General features: G+C 36.1%; 1 protein-coding gene across 1 annotated transcript in view; it reads right to left on the bottom strand.

Moving 5' to 3' along the window:
• Nucleotides 1-808: 808 nt before the first annotated feature.
• Nucleotides 809-25,710, bottom strand: part of HSD17B4 (hydroxysteroid 17-beta dehydrogenase 4) — a 56,460-nt gene continuing 31,558 nt past the window's right edge. Inside the window, exons 18-24 of the mRNA XM_026720372.2 lie at nucleotides 17,930-17,999; nucleotides 16,703-16,809; nucleotides 14,767-14,853; nucleotides 12,828-12,914; nucleotides 11,032-11,170; nucleotides 2,597-2,724; nucleotides 809-1,329 (exon numbers count right to left, since the gene is read on the bottom strand). Of these exons, the coding sequence (XP_026576157.2) occupies nucleotides 1,240-1,329; nucleotides 2,597-2,724; nucleotides 11,032-11,170; nucleotides 12,828-12,914; nucleotides 14,767-14,853; nucleotides 16,703-16,809; nucleotides 17,930-17,999 (708 nt within the window). The 3' untranslated portion in view covers nucleotides 809-1,239. The remainder of the gene's footprint in view (nucleotides 1,330-2,596; nucleotides 2,725-11,031; nucleotides 11,171-12,827; nucleotides 12,915-14,766; nucleotides 14,854-16,702; nucleotides 16,810-17,929; nucleotides 18,000-25,710) is intronic.

A 25,710-nucleotide genomic window follows, 5' to 3' on the forward strand; every position in this document is an offset into this window, starting at 1 on the left:
AGTAACTTCAGCATTGATCCAATGGCAAAAATTAATCTCCAAAACTATTGCATGTTTTGAAAATGTACTGTGATTTTTGCTGCTGGATTACTTGAAATTCCTTATTATGACTTGTGTTTCCAAGCTATTAAGCTAACAAATGATGGAAGCTTCTTTATTGGCACAGTTCACACATTTTGCTAACCCATCGTTTAATTAAACTTTGATTTAATGAACAAAATATTTACCAGAAATTATGTAATATGCTAAATAAATTGCATTTCAGTTTAGCACTATGTGTGAACTAAATCTATGTCTTTCTGACAGAAATATTAGAAACTCAGATTAAGAAATGAGGAGGAACAAACCAGGACATGGCAAACTATAACATGTAGCATTACCAGGAAAAAAAAAAACATCTCAGCATTTCTTCTATATGACTCAATATTTTAAGTTAGAAATCTGTGAGCAGAACCAGTTATATAATTACCTCTTCTGGATAGTATCTAGTCAATCAAGTTAGTTGGTAGCTCCTAGGATCTATCATAGGCTAGACATTAATGACCAATCTCCAAAATTCTTCAGCTTATATTTCACTATATATTTTCTAAATAACAACTTATTTTAGTCTTTATTGCAGGTTGCAGACTCACCAAGCGTATCAAAGTAAAATACAATAAAATACAGCCCTCCTATCTACTTAATATAACCAGTAATCAATCCCCAGTTAATTTGCTTTTTAGCAAATGATGAGTTTATGGGCTAAGAACTAATTAACTAGGAAATCTGTTTTACGCCACTGATAGGAAGAAGAAACAAAATCAGGCAGTTAGTATCAAACTAAGTTTATTTACTTACATTTAGATTTCATAAGAAATACATTAATTGCATTTTTAATTAAAGAATAAGGAAGAGGCATAAATCAAGTATCCCCCAAAAGATACTCTCACAGTGAATTGTATAATAAAACCCCATCATCTGCCCCATTAAGGATACCAGCTGAAGGAAGATTGGTACAAAGCCTCTTAGTATAGAATAAAAGAGAAGAAACGGTGAGAAGAAACAGTAATAATCGACCTTCTGAATTTGCAAGAATCAAGGCTATTTTCATCTTAGCAATAAAGTGTTTTGGAAATTATCTAATACAGAATTAGCAAAACATTTCAGGTTGTTCTAAAAATGAAAGTGCTGCTTCTTTCTCCTTCTAGCTGAAATTGTTTCTTTTTTTGCTTCAGAAGGTAAATCATTTCAGCAGAGAATTCACAGCTTTGCATATTGTTGGAATATCGTCCCTAATTTCTGGCTCAGCATGATGTTTCCTTTAACTTTTAGTTTACCAGTGATGAATGCCTATAGTAGGAAGAGAGGGAAAAAACAATTAAATGTGCCTGAAAATGGCACCTTAGAAACAGTTAAAACGAACTAAGACCAAATTGCACAATAACCACAATTATTCTTCAACTGTAACCAAAGAAAAGAAACAAACCGAATGACATAATGACTATTTTAGCATCCAACGTTAACATCCTTCGTTAAGCTAATTTGCCAAGATTATGGAGAAGACATAAGAAGTAGAAGAAGAAAAGTAGAGAGGGAAGAGTTGTTCCTTTTCTTCATCGTACTTAGAACCCTTTACATACATATAGTTTTAACAGTAGCAATAGATCTAGAAATGACGAACTTTGCCTGAGAATATTTTCATCCAGGCTTTAAATATTATTCTTTACCTTATTACCCAAAAAGTCAAACCACTGTCATAAAATCCCTATAATTGCAATGTTTTAATATTGTATTCAGGAAATCAGGAATGCTTCCAATAGCTCTAAACATACAACCAAAAACTAAATTCCACAATTTTAAGAAAAAAGGCTGAAATCTGAAGATGCTGAAATCTCGACTGATGTGTAATTCTTGGCCAAGTTTATTTTTAAGATGGCTTTGATATCTGAGCTACTGTACTTAAAAACAGTTCAAAATTGATGCAAATCACATGTGAACAAACAACCTGCTACCCACCCAAGAGAGGGAAGAATTCAGGGAGGGAAATTGTTGCATATAAGGAACACTTGCAAGTTAGGCATTCCATATTATATGGGGTTAACAAGAGACTAACATATATATTCGTCTTGCACAGTGAAAACAATCCTTTTTCAGTTAAAAAACATGAAAATATTGCTCCCTTCTTCTTTTCCCCCCGAAAATAAAAATCCTGAGCTAGTTTAGGCCGGACAAAAATGATTGCCTAAAATTATGAACTTTTTTCCTATTTATCTTTTTTATTTATTCCTACTTTGCAAATTGATGTCATGAGGCCACATGACTGTGGACATGTGCTGGCTCAACAGCCCTTAAAACAAAGAAGAGCACCATCTTCTACAGTCGGCAATGGCTATGTGACTAAAATCCGCAGGGACTCCTTTACCTTTATCACTTTGCAAAAACAGGTAGTCCTCAACTTACAACCATTCATTTAGTCACCATTCAAAGTGACGTATGGCTGTTTTCGCACTTACGAACATTGCAGCATCCCAGTGGTCACAAGATCAAAATTCAGACACCTGGCAACTGGCATGTATTTGTGCCGGTGGCAGTGTCCCTGAGTCATCTGTATGTATACCTTTTGTGGATTGATCTTGCCTAGTATTAAGTTCATAAAGTCTTCATCTGAGACAGTGAAAATAGCATCAGCTTTTCCACGGGCAGGTCCTTGGTATACCTCTCCAGAGCCATTCTTTAAATCTATGGCTGGTGGGGAAAAAAAGATACAAAAAAGAAACATTAAGAAAAGGAAAAAATGTGAACTTAATTATTTAAAACTATATGGAGTAGCATTGGAGAGAAAAAAGTTAATGAAAAAAATCAGAAAAAACTGCATGCTTCCTGGGAAACACCTTTTTCTACCCAAAAAACTTTAGTTCAAGATAGGTGCTATAGTAGATGACAAAATACTAGTAACTGAAGAAAATGAGTTTAATTTATAAATTGAATTAGTCTTAACAGATTTTTAAAAACTAAACATTAAATAAGAAATAATATAATTACAGAAATTATGAAAACCACTCTTACCACTTAGTTTCAAATTTCTAACCAAAAATTGCTTAAATTAATTTAATAAAGCACAGAAATAATAACATATACCTAATTATATACACCCATGCAATCATTCCAGTTTCTGTATTAGTGCTAACAGAATGTTGGAGTTAAAAGGCAAATGCAAAGCTTTCTATACCGACTTTTCCCCAGGTATTTGAGCACTTGCATTTCATTCAGATCTTGATATGCTGGTTAAATCTCCAATTTCCCAGATATTACCTTCAACTAAGTATCTCAGTGAAGATATTGTACTTATGCTTTAACAGCTATTTAGTCAAGAAAACTTTTAGAAAAAACATTGACATTTTCTAAACTGAGTAACAAAGATATTGGGAATGTTTATGGCCTTTTGTTTCCTAACCAATCTGAGATATGGGCTGAGCTGTTAGTGGTATCTTTTTTATCCAACTGAACTTGAATTAATTAGAATAGAATCTTGTCATCTTTCACTATGAATAACAAATTCCAACTGAATCTTGGATCATTTTCTAATATGAAATTTGAATAGCATCTTTGCTGATTTATCCATTCATAGGGTATACATCATTTTATGACATAAACATATTCTTCACTTCTGTAACCCTCTAACTAGTGAAAGTGACCAAATGTAAATAGTAAATGAACTGGACAGGCTTTTCAGAATTTAGGTTCAATGTCTGCCTAAAACGCTTAAATGTGACTGTTACTCACTGATGAGAATGCACAGACTACAGCTTCCAATTAACTAAGCAAATGAAAAATACTTTAAAGGACTTCCGGCTGATATCGTGACACTGTCGCACATGAGGAGCGGGTCTCTGCGTTCCTATGCCGAATTTTCCCTGTTGGAGGGCTCCAAAAGGAGTTAAAGCCACCCTATACAGATGGTGAAGAAAAGAGGGGCTCCCTGCAGTTTGCGGAGAACAGCAACTCTCCTGCTGGACTCAGGGCTTCTTCCCTCTTCCTCAACAAGAAGAAGCAGCCATCATGGCTGCCACGAAGCTGGTACAGCCGAGGAAACTAAGAAATATGTAGGAGTGATGCAGATGAAAAGTGATTGGAGCTGGATGAGAAGATTCCTTTTTATTTAGACCCTAACTTTAAAGAAAAAAAACAAAGAAGAAAATCCAGAAAAAGAGACTTTTGGAACTATTTTTCAAAGTGGCTAACAACCATAGAGAGAAAAATCATACACCCGAAAGAGGAAGAGAGAAGGAAAGAAGCTAAAGACCTTTCAAAACATAGAAAATTGGATTCTTAAATTGGGTAGGTGTTGTTTGGAAAGGCATTATAAAAAACTACTTGAATAGCTGATTTTGCTTCCATAAATTGAACTAAATTTTGATTAATTAAATCGTTAAGATTTAAAACAGTGCTGAAACCTAAGCTCAGGCCCTCATCTACTGGTGAATGGAATATATCAGACCCGTAAAAGTTTAGATTTTTTTAAATGAGAAAAATAAAGAACATTCATCTAGAGGACTGTGGTGACATTGTTTTTGGACTTGAGTAAGAGCGGGACTTATTAAATTAAGACAAGATGCAAGGGAAGGGAATCGGATAACCTGAAAGATATTTTTGAAAGGGAGAAAAGGGTTTGGGTAGATACTCTGTAGGCCTGGCAGTTTAAGATGATAGAGATGGGAGAAATATTCAGTCTCAATGGTGAAGATATAGATGTTGATAGAGATAAAGATCCAAGAGAGGAGTATGAGGCAAGCCAAAAAATGAATAAGAATTGAAGTATTAAACATGATGGATAGAAAGGAATACAAACACACAGACGCACAGATACACACACACTTTCTCTCAATCATTTTAATACTTCAATTCTTATTGAAGTATTATGGATTCCTTTATATCCATCATCTCTCACTATATTATATTATATTTTTCTAATATAATGATGGCCTTATTAGAAATTTGAATAGAGGTAGAAATAAGAATACACATCTTTATATGAAGCAATAGTTAGATGGAAAGACTGGAGGTTGAAAGAGGGTATTATAAGGTATGTTTAAATAATAGGAAGACTGGTATTTGAATGGTGTATTGTGACTTTGAATAATCAAATAATGAAGAGCTATGCCTTATATAAATATGTGTATTAATATTAGGATTAGCAAGATGACCTGACTAGAAGTTAGAATAGAGCTAGAAATAAGAAATAGGGAAATATTAGCAGATATAATCTTTATACAATAGAATATAAGTAATCATTTGATAGAAAAGATTAGAGGCTGAAAGATGGTATTATCATGCATGCTTATAACATAATTGGCATTAAAATGTAATATAATATTGAATAACTACTTTTTAAAAATGTATATCAATACTAGGATAATATAACTTTGATTAATATAACAACCATTATGAATATCATTATTGATGTTTGTATTAAAATGTATTATACCAAGGGGGCCACACTGTTCATGTAAAGATATTGATGTTTATTTAAAAATAAAAATCTAATAAAACTTGGGAAAAGAAGAAAAAGAAATCAAAAACTGATTTCAAACTTGATTTCATTGAGGGCCACATCACCGTTGTGTTTGACCTCAGGGGGTCAAGGTGGGTGTGGCCAGCACGTCATTTGTGTTGGGGGACACCTGTGGTGGCCAGAGTGCTCTGCCAGAGAAAACAGGTCCCTGAGCTCCATTTTTGGCTGCAATGGTCTCCTGTAACCCTCTGCCAGTGAAAACAGAGCGCAGCTTTCACAAGCTCCATTTTCTCTGGCAGAGGCACTGCGGGTCCTTTTTGGTTTCCAGGGCAGCCCCGCGGTCCAGATCTAAGCACCCTGCAGGCTGGATCTGGCTCCTGGGCCTTGAGTTTGACACCCCTGCCTTAAAGAGAGGACCCATGAAATTCATAAAAAAAGATTGTATTTTGGATTATGATTAATAACTATAATCAGATAAATAGCTAAACAGATCTTCCAGTTCAATATGCCAATATCAACTACTTCAAGAGCAATACTCATGGAAAGTCATCTGACTCGGTCCGCAAGGGCAGAACATAGGACAAAGTACAACTCACACCATATGTTCTTTGTACCATCAAGAAGCAAGTGCTTTTATTTAAATTTATTCTATTTAAAAACGTCATTTTTCTTTATGGTACTTTTTTTGCTGGTACTTTTCTAAATCATCTGTAACATAGTAGGAGAAGTATTATTTCTTTTATTCTATCACCTCTTATTATATTTGACAACACAGTATTAGTAGTAGAGTACTTGAAATTTTTGTATTCTATAATCTCCCAGGATTTGTTTGTTGCAGAAATCACTTCGAGAAAGCACACACAGATAACTGATTCAGCAGGATTCATTAAGTTCTTTATATACATATAATACATCAGTAAATATACAATACCAGGGTAGGTTCCACAAGCAGAGAAGCAGTTTCAACAGACAAGCCCTGACAGGTATTGCAACTTCAGAGCTCAGAGCAGCCACACCCAGACTCACTCTTTAAGTTTCAGTTAAAGAGGTCCCATTGGCTGATCTGTTCCTATGCCATTCATTGGCTGACCTTGTTACCATGTCCCTGCCAGTTCATGAATATTCTGACACACCCAACATTAGAACCATCATTAAAAAGGCACAAAAAAGAATGTTCTTCCTGCATCAACTTCAGAATGCCCTAGGAGTTTTTGATACAATTTTACAGAGGAATTATTTAATGACTCCATCATTTGTACTTCTATAACTGTCTAATTTCGTATAGCAACCAAACAGGACAGGTACAGCCTCCAACGGATAGTTAGGACTGCAGAAAGAATAATTTCAACCAGCCTGTCTTCCATAGAAGATCTGTATATTTCACAAACCAGAGGAAAGGCTGAGACAATTGTAGCTACAGACCCTGACCATAAATTGTTTCAACTCCTTCCCTTGGGATATCATTATACAACTGCAACTACAAACAAGGACAGTTTTTTCCTTTGTGTCATCACTCTGCTGAACATCTAACTCTCACAGTACTGTCTAACGTGAATGCATATCTACTCATGTTGTATGGCTGTAATATTACTATTATCCTTCTTATCTTCTTTACTACCCCATCTTATTGGTATTGTTATTCTGTTGCTTTGCATGTACACTGAGAGCTTCTGCACCAGAGACAAATTCCTTAGGTGTCTAATCACGCTTGGCCAAATAAAGTATTCTAATTCTAATTCTAGCTGTGGTGGTGCAGTGGTTAGAATGTGGTATTGCAGGCTAACTCTGTCCATAGCTAGGTGTTCAATCTTGACTGGCTCGAGATCGACTCAGCCTTCCATTCTGCTGAGGTCAGTAAAATGAAGATCCAGATTGTTGGTATGCTGACACTTTAAACTGCTTAGACAGGGCTGTAAAGCTGTATGAAATGGTATATGTCTAAGTGATATTGCTATTGCTATTCTATTCTAATTGGTGCTCACAAGTGCTATGAAACTGCAGAATGGAAAAGAAATACACAAAGATATTAGCTCAGATAGTGGGCATTACCTAGTCAATATAAAATCTTACATTTGAAAAAGAGACATGGCTCTACAAATTATTAAATATCTTTTATCATTCAGCCTCACAGAAATATGCTGGATTTTCTCCACTGCATTCTTACTGAAAAAGACATAACCATCCAAGACTTTAATCAAATAGCATATTTAATAAGTGTTTTTTCACAGCTGGACTGGGCAAAACAGAAAGCAGCATACATTTATTATTTTATAAATATTTAAGAAGAAATTATTATTTAATTCTGATTTCCTAGATTCCTGTATATTACAGACTTTCTTCAGTGAAAACACATGTAATATTGCAGTATTTTTTTTGCTGTTGTATTTTCTTTAAAACAATCAGTTTCATGAGTACCTGAATCTCAGCCAAGTATATCTCCTTTCTTCAAGGAATACCACTATTTTTCAAAAGTGTCTGATTTTCAAAGTCCTACTTCCTGCACAAGATGCACTGCCAAAATGATCTACTACAAAGTACCTAAGTTCTCAGGTATCATGATGTTAGCAATGGAGAATGTTATGACAAAATTGTGTTCTGTCAACTCATTTTTATGCCTTGCAGATTTTCAAAGCTATTTTTTCTCTCACCCCATAGAAGGAGTGCAAAACAAAGACAGTGTCAATTATTATTCTTGTATGGACCTAACAGATTTAATTATAATGTAGCAATCTTGTCATTCCAAGGCAACAATTTGGAAGCTGTTTCTTTTTTTTAAATTTAATTTTTTTAAAATATAGAATGGTTTTACAATTACCAATGCACATGAAAAAATCTGCTTTGACCTGATGGATTAGTTTGTTTTAAAACCTGCTCCATTTTACCATAACAATTGCATAATATAGTACATGTACTTAAAGGGCTAAGTCATTTTGAAGAATAGAGCTTGGTCAAGGTTAACGAAACATAAATCAATTATTTTTTGATAGAATGGTTTTGTTAGAAGATGTATGGGTAGAAACTTAGCTGAATACAAATTATCTATTGCAAGTGCATACTAATAATTTAATGTATTGGACAAGAGTACAAGCAATGGTCAGAACACTATTGGCCAGTATTGAGTTTCAGGATTTAGTGACTGTGACTTTGTGAAGTTTCACCAGCTATTATGACTACTCAGGCCACACACAACAGTTGATGCAGATTGGTGAGGACTATCTCTGATTGGTTCTTTGTGCCTGAACTTGATTAGTCATTTTAATGGTGTTTATTAATAATTTGTTCACTGTTCATGCTGGTTGGTTAATTTCACCTGCACCAATTGGAAATTAACTCAGCTCAACATCAGTGAAATGTCAAATCATCTGGCTAAAAAGTCCAGTCAGTTTCTGCTCAGTGGTTTGTGCAGAGACCACCTTGTCTCTAAATATGCCAGCCTCACCCTTGCCTGTGAAAAATCAGAAAAACTACCGTCCAGATAAACCTGGAAGTTCAACATTGCCCCAACAGATACCAGCCATGAAAGTCTACACCAGTACATACTCAGGAAATCCTAGATTCACATTTCACTTTACCCACAAAAACCCTGGGTGACTTGCTCTCTGCTAAACTATAAATCTCTCCTTATCATCAGTAGCATGGGATTATATAATAGTACAAGCCAACTATACATAGTTTCTGTTTAATTGAATTTACAATGCATATTTTATGTTCATATACACAAAGTTCTGGACACTTGAAAGATGCTGCATAAATATAAATGTTAAATAGCCTCACAAAGCTAGTTTACCAGGGGAGGAAAATGGTCCTGATTTAAACAGGGTATGCCTATTTGGGGGAGTGGGGAGGGAGAGGGAGGTAAAGCCAAGGAATTGTCCTGATATATCAAACATATTTCTATGCAGCCTGCAAATAAAATCTTGTTATTATTAAAATAAGCTGCTAAAAGTTTCACAGTGAAGAATTCCCACTCCCATTGCAAATATTAATTCTAGTTCACATACTCCAGCCGCTTAAGGGACACTAATGAAATGAAGAGGTTGGCATGATATGAGGGAGGATGCTGCAGACAATTGCACAAAGCAATAAAAGCTTTTTTGGCAGTCATGAATTTGGGAAGAATAAAATTATTGGCCATGTCAACCTGAACTGCAAATCATTTGTTTAAGGGCTTTTTCTCCTCCATCCCCTCCCTGACATGCAGCCCAAGGACATCACGCAAAGTTGCCAGAGTTTCAATCACCACCCATAACAGCTACAAACTGCAGGATCTCTGAAAGTAGCCAGAGCTGTCAGCAGCTACAGGGTCCATAAGAGCAGAAGGCCAGGGGACGGTGCCAAGGCAAAGCCAAGGTAGGCTGCAACACATGGTTAATGATACAAACAAACCTAGCAGGTCAGGCAGGAAAAGAGAAAGTGCCAGAAGCTAACATCTATAGTTAGATTTCAGTTTACTAGCTGTTAACAACAGAGAACCCAAGAAGAAAGGTTGTGGGCGTGACCAAGACTCTGGGAGATAAAACCAAGCAAGGAAGCAAACATCAAAGTTAACAAACAAAAATGGGGGGGTGGGATTACACCCAGGTTTGTTGTCATAAAAATGCCACTCCGAAAAGGGTAAATTATAGCTAAAATTAAGCTTAGCCAACTGCCTTTTCCAATTGCTGCATACATTCTCCTTGTATATTCAGTATGAAAGAAAGGCAGAATTTAGTACATAATAAAGTTTGGGTCAATCTATCTGATGTCTGAACTGAAATATCAACTAGCCAGAACCTATGCAGTTGGGTTTTTTCCATCTTCCTCAGACAGACCTAGAGGCTTCAGCATTGGAAGCATTGCCTTTTAAAATGGAATGGAACTGCTCAAAAGCCAAGGGTGGTTCCAGAAACATTTCTGTTTTGGGCCTAAAGACAAGGGAAGTCAATTCCCTATGCACTTACTATTTTTGGTTGCAGACATAGAATATTCTATAGAGACTGTTTTAGTTTTCTTCTTAAAGGTAACTTCTGAATTTAAATCTTGGATGCATATAAAATATATAATAATAATAATAATAATAATAAACATTTATGATATTGTGGCACCATATTACTAGCTGCCAGGGCCACATCAATCAATTATTATTATTATTCCTTGGTTAAAAGGAGGTTTTAAGCAAGTCAAAATCTACTTAATGTGAGAACTGCCTGTATACAATATAGCCCTGGAAAAGAAATTATGATAAGAACAACATAAGGTATGGCATTCAATCAATTATTACATTGAAATGCTGCCTTTCCTTCATAAGTTCAAGGTTGCACAAATAGCACTCAATGTCCATTTTTTTTCTTGCAGCAAATTTATGTGACAGGTTGAGCTAAGAGATAACAACTGGCTCAAACTTACAAATGTCCACGGCCAACAAAGATACAATTACAATTCTAGGAGAAGTGAACATTACGTTGCTGCTTTTCACATAGCGGGATTTAGAAACATGATTCACTAATTCCATTAGAAGACATAATAAGAGGCTCCATAAATTAATTAATCTTGCAACTTACTCCACTGCACTGTAGGCTTGTTATCTTTATTGATGTTCCACTGAAATACAGCATTTATTTTCTTCACCAGCTCATTTCCAACTTCTTTGATACGGCGACCCATTTCTTGAAAAATAAGATCACTCTGTAACTCTGTTGCCTAGCATATAAATTGAAGGTTCTCTTAGAGATATTGCAGTCACGAAATCATCAAAGCCACCCTCATGTCCATATTATTTAAGTCAGCCACTTTTATATAACATTATAGCCCACATTTTAAGGTGTCACTAATACAGAATAACTACACTGAAAGAGAAATGAGATCAATATGCTGCTATTCACTAAATCAGAGTTCAAGTCATTCACACCCTGGTCATCTTGTATTACCTAAAAAGTCTTACATGGCGTAGGATATAGTTACTTTGAGACACTGCCTATCTTCTCTAATATCTGTGTGTCTACTTGGGTACAACAAGGTTTCTGTGCTCTTACTTCTATTGAACAATGCCATCTGGAAATGCACCTTCTCTGTTGCAGTTCCTGTCCTGTGAAATGAAGTTCCTCCTGAGATCCAGCTAACTCTCATAGTTCTAATGTCTTGGAGGGCCTTGAAGACTTGGCTCTTTGTCCAGGATTCTGGTTAGGAATGGCATAGCCTCTTTTGCATGTGTCATGATTCCAGCAATTACCCCCCATTTAAATCATGAGTCTCGAGCCAAACTTCCAAAACTCAAAAAGGACTTATTGAGAGTTAACATGCCGGCAATGCCTGGGTGTAGCCGACTCTGAGACACATAATTCATTGTCACCCTTGACTCTGGTTTTCCCCAATCCCCTGGGTGTATTGTAATTCATATTCTCCAATAGGACACATCCATAGCCCAAAGTCATCAATCATGCTCTCCAATTAGAATTTTGCGTGGCAGAAACTTTGGTCACCTATCGGTTATTATCTTTGAAAACATTTATGGAATGCAGTTTCGGTTTTGCAAGCTGCTGCACTGTTCCCCCTTCCCTTTCTGTTGACAACTCTAAAAAGACGAGAGAAATATTTTATGAGTTGACAGCGTGATTAGTTGATGCCTAGTTTTTTCACCCGTGTTTTTTCCACTTCGTTATTTATTGCTATATTGCTTTATAATTATAATAAAGTATTTTTGAACATTATAGCAACCAAATATATTGGTTGACTTACAGAATGGCATCTATCAATAGAATGCATTCTTCATATTTTTCTCATGAATTTAGAGTATATACCTCTAGGATTGAGGTATATGCAGGTGTGGACATCTAAGTCTATTTCACTAATTGTAACACTCTGATATACTTTGGGATGTAACTCCTTTAAGTGATATGAAACTATTTTAAAATTATTTTTTAAACCTGAAATATTCAGATTATCCTCCCTTCCAATGTATGTTCTCCATCTCTCCTTCACTAAAGAAAATGCCAAGTGAATGCCAATACTATTGGATTAAGAATACAGTTCTGATATGATTGATAAGCTTTGGTATACAGCTGTAGAAAGGATTCAATTCAGAGAACACAAGAATTGACCACATAACTAGTAAGAAGAATATGAGTGGCTAAATGAAAGTGGCCTCAACAGCTTAAATAAATCTCTTTTTTGTCTAATGCAGAGGCAGAATTCTAACAGAGCAAATAAACAGATATTGGTTACATGTAAACAGGCAATACAATTTGGCTTTTTTGTAAAAGTGCAAATGCTATATACAAAAGCTATTGCTATTGTTCTGACAGAGAGCACATATAAATCTGGAGGCCATCATACCAGAGGTTACTCATGTTTTTCCTACCTTAGGCTCCTTAGCTGAAGGCTGCATGGAAGATGACACTAGATCCACATAAGCTCCTACAATTGCAAAATTCCCAGTTTCTTTGACCTGTAGAAGGAAAAAAAATGGAATTGGGGTTTTTCCTCTCCATGGCATCACAATTATAAACAGGGTCATTGCTATGTTTTATGTCAATTGAGAAATCCTCTCCTCTCCTTTCTTTGTACAATTTAGGTCAACAAACAAAGCAATAGTATGCGGGGAATGAAAAGGTGAAATAATTAGAAATCATAAAAAAGAAAACCTTCCTACACGTAAAAAAATTGTTCTTGCAACTATTCATTATGATAATTCAAATATCAGTTAATGAAAGAAAATCTACAACTCCCGACACAATTATGGATAAAACCTGCATGCACAGAAAATAATCACTTCTAGTATTAAATGTGGATTTATAAAGAGAAGGCTGCATATTTTAAGCAAACTGCAAATGGAACAACAAGCTTCTAGCATTTAATAAACTGCAGCCATTTAACTTGGAATCTGTTTTGTTTGTTTCAATAAAATACACTTTACGTTTTTCAACATCTTTATTTACTGCAACAGCTCTACAGCAATAGCTCTTCTCAGTTTGCTGTGGGCTTTTTATGAAAATACAGGAAGGAAATGTGTTTTTAAAAAATAGAGATGAATGAAAAATAAAACTTGGGAGGATGGGTGGGTGATGCCAAGAGACTCCAAGCCAGAGGCAGTATCAACAAAGCCTATTTACATGGATCGTTTTTTAAAGGCCAACAAAGTCTGAGTGCACTTTTTAAGAGAAAAGAGATTCAAGTACATGAAACAGGAGCTTTTAAAAGCTATTCTTAATTCTTTTTCCTCCCGATTTTTAATGTAAGTTTAAAAGACAAGATAAACTCTTCAAAGCAGTGGCACTTAAATTGCTATATCAAGTGAAGTAAAGAGAAAGTAAAGAGAAAAAGAGAAGTAGAGGATATTATATAGCAATCCAGCAGAACAGATAAAGGTTTTTCATGACCAAAATCCTAGTTTCTGGTATCTCTAGTTAAAAATAAATATTGGGGAAGTGATCAGAAACTTTTTTTAAACCTCAGATTGCTCTCACCAGCTAAGGCAGCCAGTAAGATCAAGTATCTTATGATATAAAGTAACTCTAAATCCTCCATTCCTATGTTTGCCCATGACCGAACACAAATCGTGCCTAAGAATAAATGCCATTATGGCTCCAACCCAATTTTATCAATGGCCATACATGCTTCTAGACATTTATTTTAATCTTGAATATTGCTTCTCTAGCCCACAAGTAGCAGCAGCTTCACGGATAGGAATAGAAGACTGTCTAGAATGCCAGAGATATGAAACTATTCACTTTTGAAACTGAAAAAAATACTGGTGTAAACAAGCCACTTCAACCTGGTAGCTAAACATGTGCCGGGCAAGTCGTACTATTCTTGGTCATGATGATTGGAATTGCAGCGCCGCACACCCAGAAGTGTAGGGTTAAAACAGGGTTCAAAATGGAAAGATGGAAGAAGGGTTATTGTAGGGTACACCATATACAGTAAATGCTAGTAATTAAAGGGTAATGCTCAGGGAATGAGAAATCTTCATTATATTATAAAAGTACAGTATTTTAGTTATGTTAGTATTGATTATCTATGTGAATAATGTGAACATGTATCAAAATCTACAGGCAGAATTTAAATACATGCCAACATGATATGTGTTTCCACTTTTCATCCAAATATTCCTTGTGCCATATCTGGAATTCTCCACATGCAGTTTGAAACAGTTTTAGACACTAAAAGAAGTTTATGTTTATATATTTAGGAAGTCTGCATAGACAAAGAAGCATATTAGTTTCTTCTGTTTATTCCCCAATGAAATCAGTGAGATTTGTATAAGATCAGTGAGATTTGTATAATTTTGAGACTCTAACCTTGGTTTGAATATGAATTCTATTTCCTTCCTTCCACATTTCTGTCTGCAAAGTTTGCCCTGGGAAAACTGGTTTTGCAAAACGAATCTATCATAAGGAGGAAAAAAGCAAAGAAATTAAATATAGATAAAACATAATTGTATAACACAGACATTAATCTTGCAACTTTCCCCTCTTTTGCTACAAGAAATCAAGTTTGCAGACAACTTTGTTTTGAAGATCCTGAATAATTTTATCAAGCCAGTAGTATATGCATCTAAGGTGTTCTAGGTTCGGCGTTATCTGTGCCATGCAGAGATATGGTTAGGACAATTGACAGAAACTATCCTACTGCTATGACCTCCTCTTTTTTATGCAATAACAGAATATCAGCATGCAGAAGATCAAAACTGAAAACAGCTTGATGGAAACTTTTCATAAGGTATTCTGGAGTATGTAAACCAGGGGTAGTCAACCTTTTTATACCTACTGCCCACTTTTGTATCTTTGTTAGTAGTAAAATTTTCTCTAACCGCCCACCGGTTCCACAGTAATGGTGATTTATAAAGTAGGGGACAAAACCCGTACAGCCCACCATGAAAGCTGGAAGGCCCACTAGTGGGCAGTAGGGACCAGGTTGATTACCACTGATGTAAACTGTATTTAAGAGTTAAGGAAAAGCCAAAAAAAAAAAAAAAGGAATATTACATCAACAGTTTTAAAAGAAAGCATGATTGATACATATTTCTACATTTGAGGCAGTTTTGGAAATTTAATATTAAGAAAAGTGAATAAAAGTTGTGAAACTATTATCAAAATTAAATCTCACTGTGGAATAATTGCCATGATTGGATATTAAAAGCTAGAACCATAGATTCTTGAATTATCAAGAAATCCACTTGTTCCTTCCTGCAGTCGGGAGAAGCTCAAAAGTCATTACAGTTTGATTCTTGCTTTATTGCTGCAGGAGTGGAAAATGTATGGTCCCCAGGGCCTGCTGAATGACATCTCAGTGATGAATCAGCCAGCATGGCCAATGATAAAGGGTGCTGGAAGTGATAAGTCAGAAACATCTTAGGATCCATAAGTTCCTCATAGGGCAGGGGTGGGCAAACTACGGCCCATGGGCCACATCCGTCCCGTTGGTCATTTTAATACAGCCCGCCTCTGAAAAAAAAAAATTCCCCTCCGAAAAAAAAATGGGGGCCGGCCAAAAGAGACCCTGTGCCGCGCGCCATAAAATCGCACACACAACATGGAGCTGGGCAGCTGCTTCCCTGGTGCCGGGGCCTGAGGTCGCCGCCCAGGGAACTTCCACTGCTTTCCCTCCGCCCGGGCTCCGCTCAGGTGTCCGGCTGGGGCTGTCAGGAGTTGCTACCGCGGGCGCAGCTCCGCGCGGCTCCAGTCCCGCGTTGCCTTGGGAAGGGAAAGGCAAAACCAGGAGCCGCTGAGCCTGAGCCTCCGGTGCCGCTGCTGCCGTTGCAAAACACCACCGCGGCTCTTCCTTTTTGCCTTTTCCTTCCCGAGGCAATGCGGGACTGGAGCCGCATGGAGCTGCGCCGGCGATAGCAACTCCTGACTCAAGGGGCCTCCGAGAGGAGGGGAAGGAGGAGAAGAAGGGGGGAAGGGTGGGGGAAGAGTGGGGGGAAGGGTGGGGGGAGGTGGGGGGGGGTGGGGGGCAATTCCCAAAAAATCTTGTGCTAACCCGGCCCGTCTGTCAAATTTTAAAAGTCAATGTGGCCCCCGAGCCAAAAGGTTGCCCACCCCTGCCATAGGGTGTACCAAACTGGAAATTGAGCCTTATTCATTTAAAAGAAAAACAGTAACTTAAAAATCAAACCATGGCTTACAATTCTGGCTTATTCAAAGAGCACAGCATACCACTTTTGTAATTTTAAGAATTGTATTTAAGAAAAGTAATCTTCTATACTTAATGAAAACACCAATACATACAGACCTTAACTGTCTTGAATTTGGTCACATCGTTATTAGCAAAGTGTTTCAAAACATGCCTGGCAGCAAATCCCAAAGTACAAAGTCCATGCAATATGGGTTTCTGAAATCCTATTAGAAGAACACAATTTTTTTCTAGGAATTTATTTCTTATTTACACTCCTCAGTTTAAACACAGACTTTAGGGATCATGACTATTGTTTTACAAACCTATTCATATGCACACACGCACACATTGTTAGACTCTGCCTGCCAGCAAAAATCCTGAAATTAGTACAGATGGCTACATGAAATAATTGCAATGTAACACATTGCTGGCTAAAGGACTGTAATCTGGTCACTCTCCAAAGTCTGGTCATAACACAGCAGCCCAATTTGCTAACCGGGATTCAGAGTCTGGAACGTGAGAGAACTCTATATATATAGTTCTGCCTTATGCAGTTTTTCAATCCATGAAGATACCAACAGAAAGCCAATAAACTGGCCATAACTATAATAGCATTGCTTTCCAACAGTTTCCAACAGTTGATTTCCAATAGTTGCATATATTGTAATATATAGCCTTATAACTAGGACTCAGAAACAGTTTTATCCTCTATGAATTTGTTCAATCTCCCTTTAAAGCCATCTGAGGTTAAAGCTGGCAATATATCTTGCAAGAGTAAATTCCCTTTATTTTTCGGAGAAATAAAAGATACTGTGCAGAGTTAATTCTGGTTGTATTTAAATGCTGTGATCTATAAATGTCTTGACCTGAAGTATATGAAGGACAATATTTTCTTTCAGGAAATTTCTTCTTTATTACATTCCCATCTAGTAGGTAGATACCAGCCAAAATAGTGACTAAAATTGCCTGCTTGGTGACTCCCACTTTATGGAACATCTTTTCCAAGAATGCAGCATTCATTTTTTGTCCTTTTGGCATTAAATAAAAATAGTCATTTCTCTTACCCTTCAATGTTTCATTGTTTTAATCACTACAGGTTAATTTTAGATACATTTAGTTTTCTCAATGCATTCAATATTTCTTTTGATGACTATATCTATTCTTTCATGCCTCTAAAAACACCACTGTATTTTACATAAGGAAAAACAAAAGCAACTTACAGTAATTTCATTACAGGGAAAGAACACTGTTTGTTACAATTCAAACATTCACACACACACACAAAATGACATTTCAAAATAAGCAATAGTCATTCATTTTCTTGGAGAAGCTACCCAAACTCACCTCCAAGGGCTGCAAACCCAGGCTCAATGTGCAAAGGATTCCAGTCGCCACTAAGCCGATACAAGGCAGCCTAAAGAACAAAAATCATTTGAAAAACATGATCAATAAATAAAACTTTACATTTTTTTCTGGTGACTAAAAGCAAAATCTGCTCCAAAATTCATTCATTTGCAATGCAGTTTAGTTTGCCTTTCCATACTGACAGGAAATAAAGTAACTAACATCATAAAAAAAAGTTGTTAAAAACACACAACAAAAAACTTCAAGAAACAGAAGCTAAGCAAGAGGTGTCTGCCACAAGCCACACCACTGGTGCTGTCATGTAACCAAATAGGCTCAATTCAGTTGCATTTCTTGATACAACAATCAAGCCAGAATGAACACAGAATGAAAAGTGTTCTCTGTTTTCATCCTCCAGAATAGATTAATGCACTGGGTGGAGTGTATGTCTCCCAATTCGGCTCAATGGGCAGGGATAGTACATAGAATGAGAGATGGAGGAGGTTTCTATAGAACTTTATTTTGAATCAACTACTCAACCACAACAATTTATAAACAAACGAACAAAATGAAGCATCTCATTTGAGCTACCAATTGCCATGTCAAAATCTGAGAGGAAGTTCATTCTAGTTCTGTTTCAATACTACTACTTCTATCAATATGAACTAAAATACTGCTGGAATGTTTTATTTAACATTTCAGCTAAGCCAACTATGCCATTTTGCTGGACTCTTCCAAATGCTATATTTGACTTTTTTTTTCTCTTCATAATGTCCAGCGAGGGAATTGCGCCTATCTGACCTGTACTGGATTCAGGGAAACAAGAAAAGCAGGCAAGAAGAATAGAACCAGTTAATACAGTACTTAGATGATTGCTCCCATATCCTAGCGCTTTACACTAGACTAGAGAAAGAAGTTCCAAATCTTGGAGCAAGGCAACATCAAGCCACTTCTGCATTATTGCCATGAAACCACATAAACATCATGAGATTGCTAACTGTGAAGCTCTGTTTGAATCTTCGCTTTTGGATTCATAATAATCAGGAACCATCTCCTGTCCAAGGAGAATGATTAATATTCATTGAATTTAGATTTTAAGAAACCAAAGGTTATTTGGAGTATAAAAAAACCTTAAGATTTCCTAAGCCTTCAGACATCTCTGTCTTGTGTGTAATTAGTTGTTTTTTGCTATAGGGGATAGAAAATGATTTTGCTATTGTTGCACATACAAACATGTGTTTGTGGCATGTGCGTGCACACACACACACACACACACACACACCATACACACACTTGGGGGGGCGTTGTATGGGTGGAGGTATATAGTTGTACCAAATACATTTTAAAAAGACACCTCAAAATCAAGAGGGATGCTCTAAATATAACCAACAGCAACATTTTGGATTCTTTTTCTTCCATGAAAACCTTTAGCATTTATGCCACTTTTTCTTTTTCATCTTCAGACTGATCCTCTGGGCAGAGAATATTCTTTAGGCACATATTAATATTCTTTTTCCATAAACTATATGTGCAACTGAACAAACGTACAATTTATGCATCATGTTTCTTCCTGATAATCCAAATGCTGTTTGTTACTGCATATTTATATCTTCTCAGCTTAAGAATTGCTATTAATTTTGGAAAGCTAAGATTCTGGTTTTACTGTATAAATTTCTGACAAGATGACTGACACATGAAAGAACTCAATGGGCTCAAATATGCAATGCTGCTATGAATATCCAAAGGAATCACTTAGGTTCTTGCATGCAATTCACCACAATTCATTAAAAAAAAAACCATATTACAGTACAGTAAGGTCATCTGCATCAGGATATATATTTACTAAATTCCACATCTGAACAAAAGAATGAATTGTTACATAGAGTGACATAGTAGCCTGGTCCAAAGAGACATATTTGGTCTATGTCTTTGGGTCTACAAACTGCACTGCCATTCAATGGCACCTGACCATATCTGGAGGCTGACGAAGGCTGATGTACAGTTGGAGTGAACCTGCTCATCTGTTAGCTATATGTTACTTTGCTATATAACTGAACCATTTACTGATGGGGAGCAGGCAGCAACCACCTGGTTCATAAGGTAGAACTAGAGTGTATAAAAATGCAGAACTGTTCCAGAAGCATCCAACTCACTTTTTATAAATTGCTAGATACAACTTGGCTTCATTTGTTTGTTTATATCTTGTCTTTATTATTTTTGCAAATAATTCAACAAACCGGTATCTAATACTCCTCCCTTCTTGTATTTTCCAAATTAAAACAACCCTCTCAAAAGTCATCCAGCTGGCTTTCATGCCTAAGGTAGAACTAGAAATCACAGTCTCAGGTTATCTGGCCTGGGACCTTAACCAATGGACAAAACCAGCTCTCAAATTTGCCACTTGCTTAGTTAATGTTCATGCTTCCAAAAATCACTTTGCCATGGCGAATGAGCCTTTCAAATTCTGTTTTAGTTAAAAGTAATTTAAAGCATGGATAAAATTGATGAAAGAGAACTGAAAAACTAAAGAAAGGAAAAAACCCAGCAACTTCTGCGTGCCCGCAACCATGGTATTTCCTTTCATTTTCAGTATCATGTAAAAATTGATCCCTCTCTGGGCCATGACAAAAATCAAATCATTAAGAGCAACAGACTGAAGTCGCTTGTGATATGGTTGTATTGTTCTCCAATTAATAACAGAAACTGTCAAATGTTATTTCCTAACAATTTAGACGTTCTGCCAGATCAAAAGTGGAAAGACAATATCCAGCCTGCCTGTAGCAATTTTTCAGTATTGCCAGCTGTCAACAATGAAGGTTATATGCAAAACTAACATAAATTGAAACCAAAAATACCATCCTGCATATAAATGAGAGAAAATGATCCAGCTACTCTCTTAAGTAAAAATCATTTTAATCAAATATATTTTCAGATCTAGAATAAAGCAAGCAATCATAGTAGCATAGTATAGATAAATAATTAACAAAGCTAAATTGGAAGATATGTAGATCCACAACTGAATTTGTTATCCCATTCAACTCTGATAAAGAGCAGTTCTGCCCCTATCTGGTGGAGGATCACAGTTCTCAAAAGAAAAAAACAGTGAGCAGTTTTCCCTTAATTACAAAATATAACACATTATAGTAATGCCAAGTGTACATGTGGCATTTTATAGAGCTCTGCATGATAAAAAATGAAAAAAAGCTATGTGAATGGGACTATTAAGTGAACTTTTTCCCGTTTATCTATTCTTGTGTGAACACCTGAACCGAACTAGGTTCTCTTCAACCTCTTGCTATCAATGTAAAACATACTTATGAAGGCTATGTTTACTGTAGTCAAATTCAAGTTGATCCTGAATAAAATGATTAGGACTGTTATTTGACTTTTTGCTTCAGCACCAAATAGTTTCAAAAATATTTATAGCAAGGAGGAAAATGGGTGAAAACTGATCTTTCTACTACACTCATAAAATAATACGTATAAATTTCTTGAAAGTATGAAATATTTAAAGTTGAAAATAAAGCTCTTGAAAGTTTGTCTTTTTATGCAAGCAAAATATGTTGTACAAGGGAATGTGCTTCACACACACACAAACATAAAAGGGAATGTTTGCTCTGAAAATTGATATAGCCAGGGATGCTATAAAGATAAATTCATTTGTCAAATATTAAACATTTGTGTAAGGGGAGAAAAAAGCAATGGTCTGACAAATCCCTTAAGCTACAGTTTTATCCTCTATCATCTAGAAATCAACACACTGACCAAAGAACACTTAAAAAAAACCCTCTAAGCTAGAATTAGGTCTGCCCTTCTGCAAGATTAATCTCTTACAAGATTATTTTCTATAATAACAAACAGCAGAACTGTGAATTAAGGCCAGCTCTCTTGTTTAACTCCATAACCCTATCAAAAAGCAGCTGAAATAGCAAGGAAAGAAAAACAGAAATAAAAGAACACAGAAGCATCCAAGGACGTGTAATTTGTGGAGCAAAAAATCAATCTATGGCAGAAACAATATACATATATTTGCGGCATGTCATGTTACCAAATTAAAAACAAATATTACAAGAACCCACAGGTTTCACTCTCATAGAACAATGAATCTCCCTCCCCTTCCTTAAACTTCAGCAAAACCTTGAGATATGGAAAGATAGGAGGAAGAGAATTAAACTAAAGATGAGGTAATGAAACTGATGTTTAGCGCGCATACATCCACACTCTGAGAGTGCTTTTGTTTTCCTGAATCAGACAGACTAGTATCATTTTAAAATATTTAACAGGCACATATTTCTGTTCATAAATTTCTGTTATATGATATATAGTCCTGGGATGCAGGATTGTTGCTTTTGAGTTGCCAAAAAATCCGTTTGGTCTGTTAAGTCCTTTGAAATCTCCCTTCCTTTTATCTGACTAGGCTGCTGTCTGGATTTTTGGCTTTGCTGTTTATTGCTATGCTATTCCACTGATTGTTTATGCTTACTATAAGAATTGAAAACAAAGAGACCACCATATGTAGAGCTGCTGAGGTTTCCCACCTTCCCCAATCTTTAATAATATACTTTATGTAGTGTTTTAATATCCAGCACAATTCAATGCAATTACAATAAGGGAAGTAATAACAGTAGCCAAACTGACCCCAGGTTAGGAACAGTATGAACTGTATAGGTCACCAATAAATAAATCCTAGAGGTAGGAATATTTAACTGGATGAAGAATGGTACCTGCTAGTGGAACCTCCTATACAGTTCACAAGTATATCATGGTTCTTCTCTAAGCATGGGTTCAGTGGCAATGCAAAGGTGTTCATGTGTTCCTCAAACAAAGAAATTCTCTCCATGTACCTTTGTCTCAGTAAAGGTCCCTTTCACTTTAACTCAAAGATGTAGTTCTGTATGTCCATCCAATATATAGAGGTGCAGCTATTGATAGATCCTTTCAATCTCTTTCATAATCTTCTCCACTATGAATCATTTAAAAACTGTTGTAATGCTGAATTTGAATTGCTCTATTGTAGAGAGTAAAGAAGATGGCATTGAAAGAGAGATGGGAAAACTATTCCCAAGGACACGAGAAGGAAAATTTAGATTGAATCTGACATGTAGAAAGTGTATACAAAACTTCTCAGCCGCTTTCGTAATTTACACTTTTATAAAAAAAAGGAAGAAGGGGAAGCTCATTCAGACTTGCCAGATGATGTTACTATATCCAATCTAAAAAAAGTAGTTTTTAGTTTTGTGTGCAGATTATTTATTGATCTTGTCTGCCTTGTAGCGTTGACATCTATGCTGAATTATTACATAAATCTGTATTCAATGTTAAGAACAGCATCCAGTATGTCAGGATATTTGGACCATCCTGATGGGGAGGTGCTCCACCTTTAGTCCTGACGGGAGGTTGAACTGACACCCTTTAGGGCTGGTGCTCAAGTTGAGGAATATTATCAGATTTCTAGTTTCCTGCTTAAGGAGGAGGTTAGTGGGGGCAAATGGCTGAAACCAATTTGGGAGATACTGTTTGTTTTCTCTGGACATTGTTTTTGTACTATGATATTTGTGTTTTTGTACTGGGTTGAATTGTTTTATTTAAATGTTATATATTGTATCTTGCTCAGAGTCATGTTGGAGTTGAACAGTTCATACATTTAATTAATAAATAAACCTCTAACAAAGACTTTTAAAAAATCCTATTCTTACATAGCAGTATGACAAAAGATGGACAATGAAAGTGTTACACAACAAATTTAAGAGCACAGCTGTTGAAAATTCAGTATTTCATGGAATCTTGGATGTGCTTTATAGAAAAGTCCTTGGTGCTTTCTTTTCTTAGGACTGAAGATGTTACCTAGTTGGCTAATGAAATGTCTAGAGGAAAACAACCAAACTCAGAAAACACCAAGGACCGCACGGCTCAATTCTGAGCTATATATACTGCATTCTTTGTTAGTGGTTTATAGTCCATATTGAGAAAACACTATAATCCTAATAATGCCTTTTTAGATACTAGCTTCAACCAGCTTTAAGAAGGTTGTGTATATTTGCACAACTTTAACAGCTGAAAATATAATTAATTCTTAAACACGAATAGAGACATTTTATCAATCAACACTTACTAGGTCAATTATAATATTTGCACAATAAATGGTGAAGGAATCAAACAGAAAGGAATTCAAAAACAACATATGAAAACTGAGAATATATTGTTACATCCAGCATTAATACTGGATGTATTCTGTATTCTAAGAAAAAAAAAATGGAATTAAAACTCCATTAGGTTAACCTTGGAGGAATACAAAATATTACATGTGTTACCAATGACACAACTGTTGTCCCAAATGGATGCCTGTGGTCCTTGCTGTTATACATTGTCACCATTTATTTTCTCATCCCTTACTTCCAGTATAGGAGTTTCTGAAAATTGATTTCTTATTAACCCTTTTCCAAAAGCCACACACAGAGATCAAAAGATAACTTCCAATAGAGAAATGAATCCTTTGACAAAACATTTGTATTTTCATTGATTTAAAACCTCATTTTGACAATTGGCAGTACTGAGAAGATGCTTTTAAACTCTGTAGTCAGAGCATCCCCTTGTGGGACTGAAATGGGTAAGTTTATCGGTCCACAAATTATTAGCAATTAAATGCTTTTAGATTTAGTTTAATCTTCTCTCAACACTTTTGCTTGATGCAAAGATTAAACAAAAGAAAACACACTTTAAAGAAGCTCACACTACAAAGAAGCAACGGGAAGGGTAGGAAAAAGCAGCATTTGCTCGTCATGGCTAGGGAAAAAACTCTTTTTAAATTTATGTTGAAACTTTTAGAACATATTATTTAATTCATCCAGAATTCAAGCCAGTTACCTGATATTACTGATCACTATATATTCTAATGACAAGCTATTACAAGTTCTTTCTCCTCCCTCCTTCACCTCCCCCTTCACTGTTTTAAGGCAGAGAGACTCAAATCATGGGACTGCTAGAGAAGATGAGATACTTTTTCAAAATATTTGCTTTCTTGCATTTTGATGTGTGGCAAAAGTCATAAAACAATCTCTTCTGGATATACTCAGCTCATTAAATTCTTTCCTTCAGTCAAGGAAATGAGCCTAGTGCTGCACTGCTGGTCCTATTCTTCTTGGTCAGCCTTCATTCACAGGCCAAAAGCCTGACTTCAGCAGATTAGGGGCAAAGTCAGTAACTGTGCAAAAGATGGAAAGGGAAGAATATTCGCTATATGCTTCAAAGGCTGAGAAAGATAGATAAGGAAAAGGACCCCAGGGTTCTGATGGGAACAGTAACCCCTGCTACCTCCATCACTCCTGTCTTCATGCTTTCCAATGCCAGTCATGACAGATGATGGGGATTTTCAGTATGGAGGGAATGCAAGAAAGGTTTTGACAATGACACAAATATCTGCCTAAGAACATTTCCTTTCATCCTCTGACTCCTTCTGTCTCTCTGAGTATGACTGAAGCAAAGAAAGAAAGACTAATTCCTGCCAATAGTTATTCAGCCATATATTAGAAAAGTGCACTGTGTTAAAGCATCTGTTCAATGCCATGCATAAAATATGGTGCGGATGATAGCCTAGATGATAGCTTCCCTAATTCAGATAATTGTTGAAATGAGATGGTATCTTCTCTCATTCCCTGGGGGAAGCCTGGGTTCAAATTCGCTCTCATTCATGGAAGATCAGTATGTGACTTTGGGCCTGGCCTACCCGAGAGGGTTGTTTCTGAGGCACTTAATAAACAAAGGAGGTTGTTAGATCTGTATCC

This window comes from Pseudonaja textilis, chromosome 2 (genome assembly GCF_049901715.1).
Source record: "Pseudonaja textilis isolate UNSWEBS1 chromosome 2, rPseTex1.2, whole genome shotgun sequence".
Classification (NCBI taxonomy): Eukaryota; Metazoa; Chordata; class Lepidosauria; order Squamata; family Elapidae; genus Pseudonaja; species Pseudonaja textilis.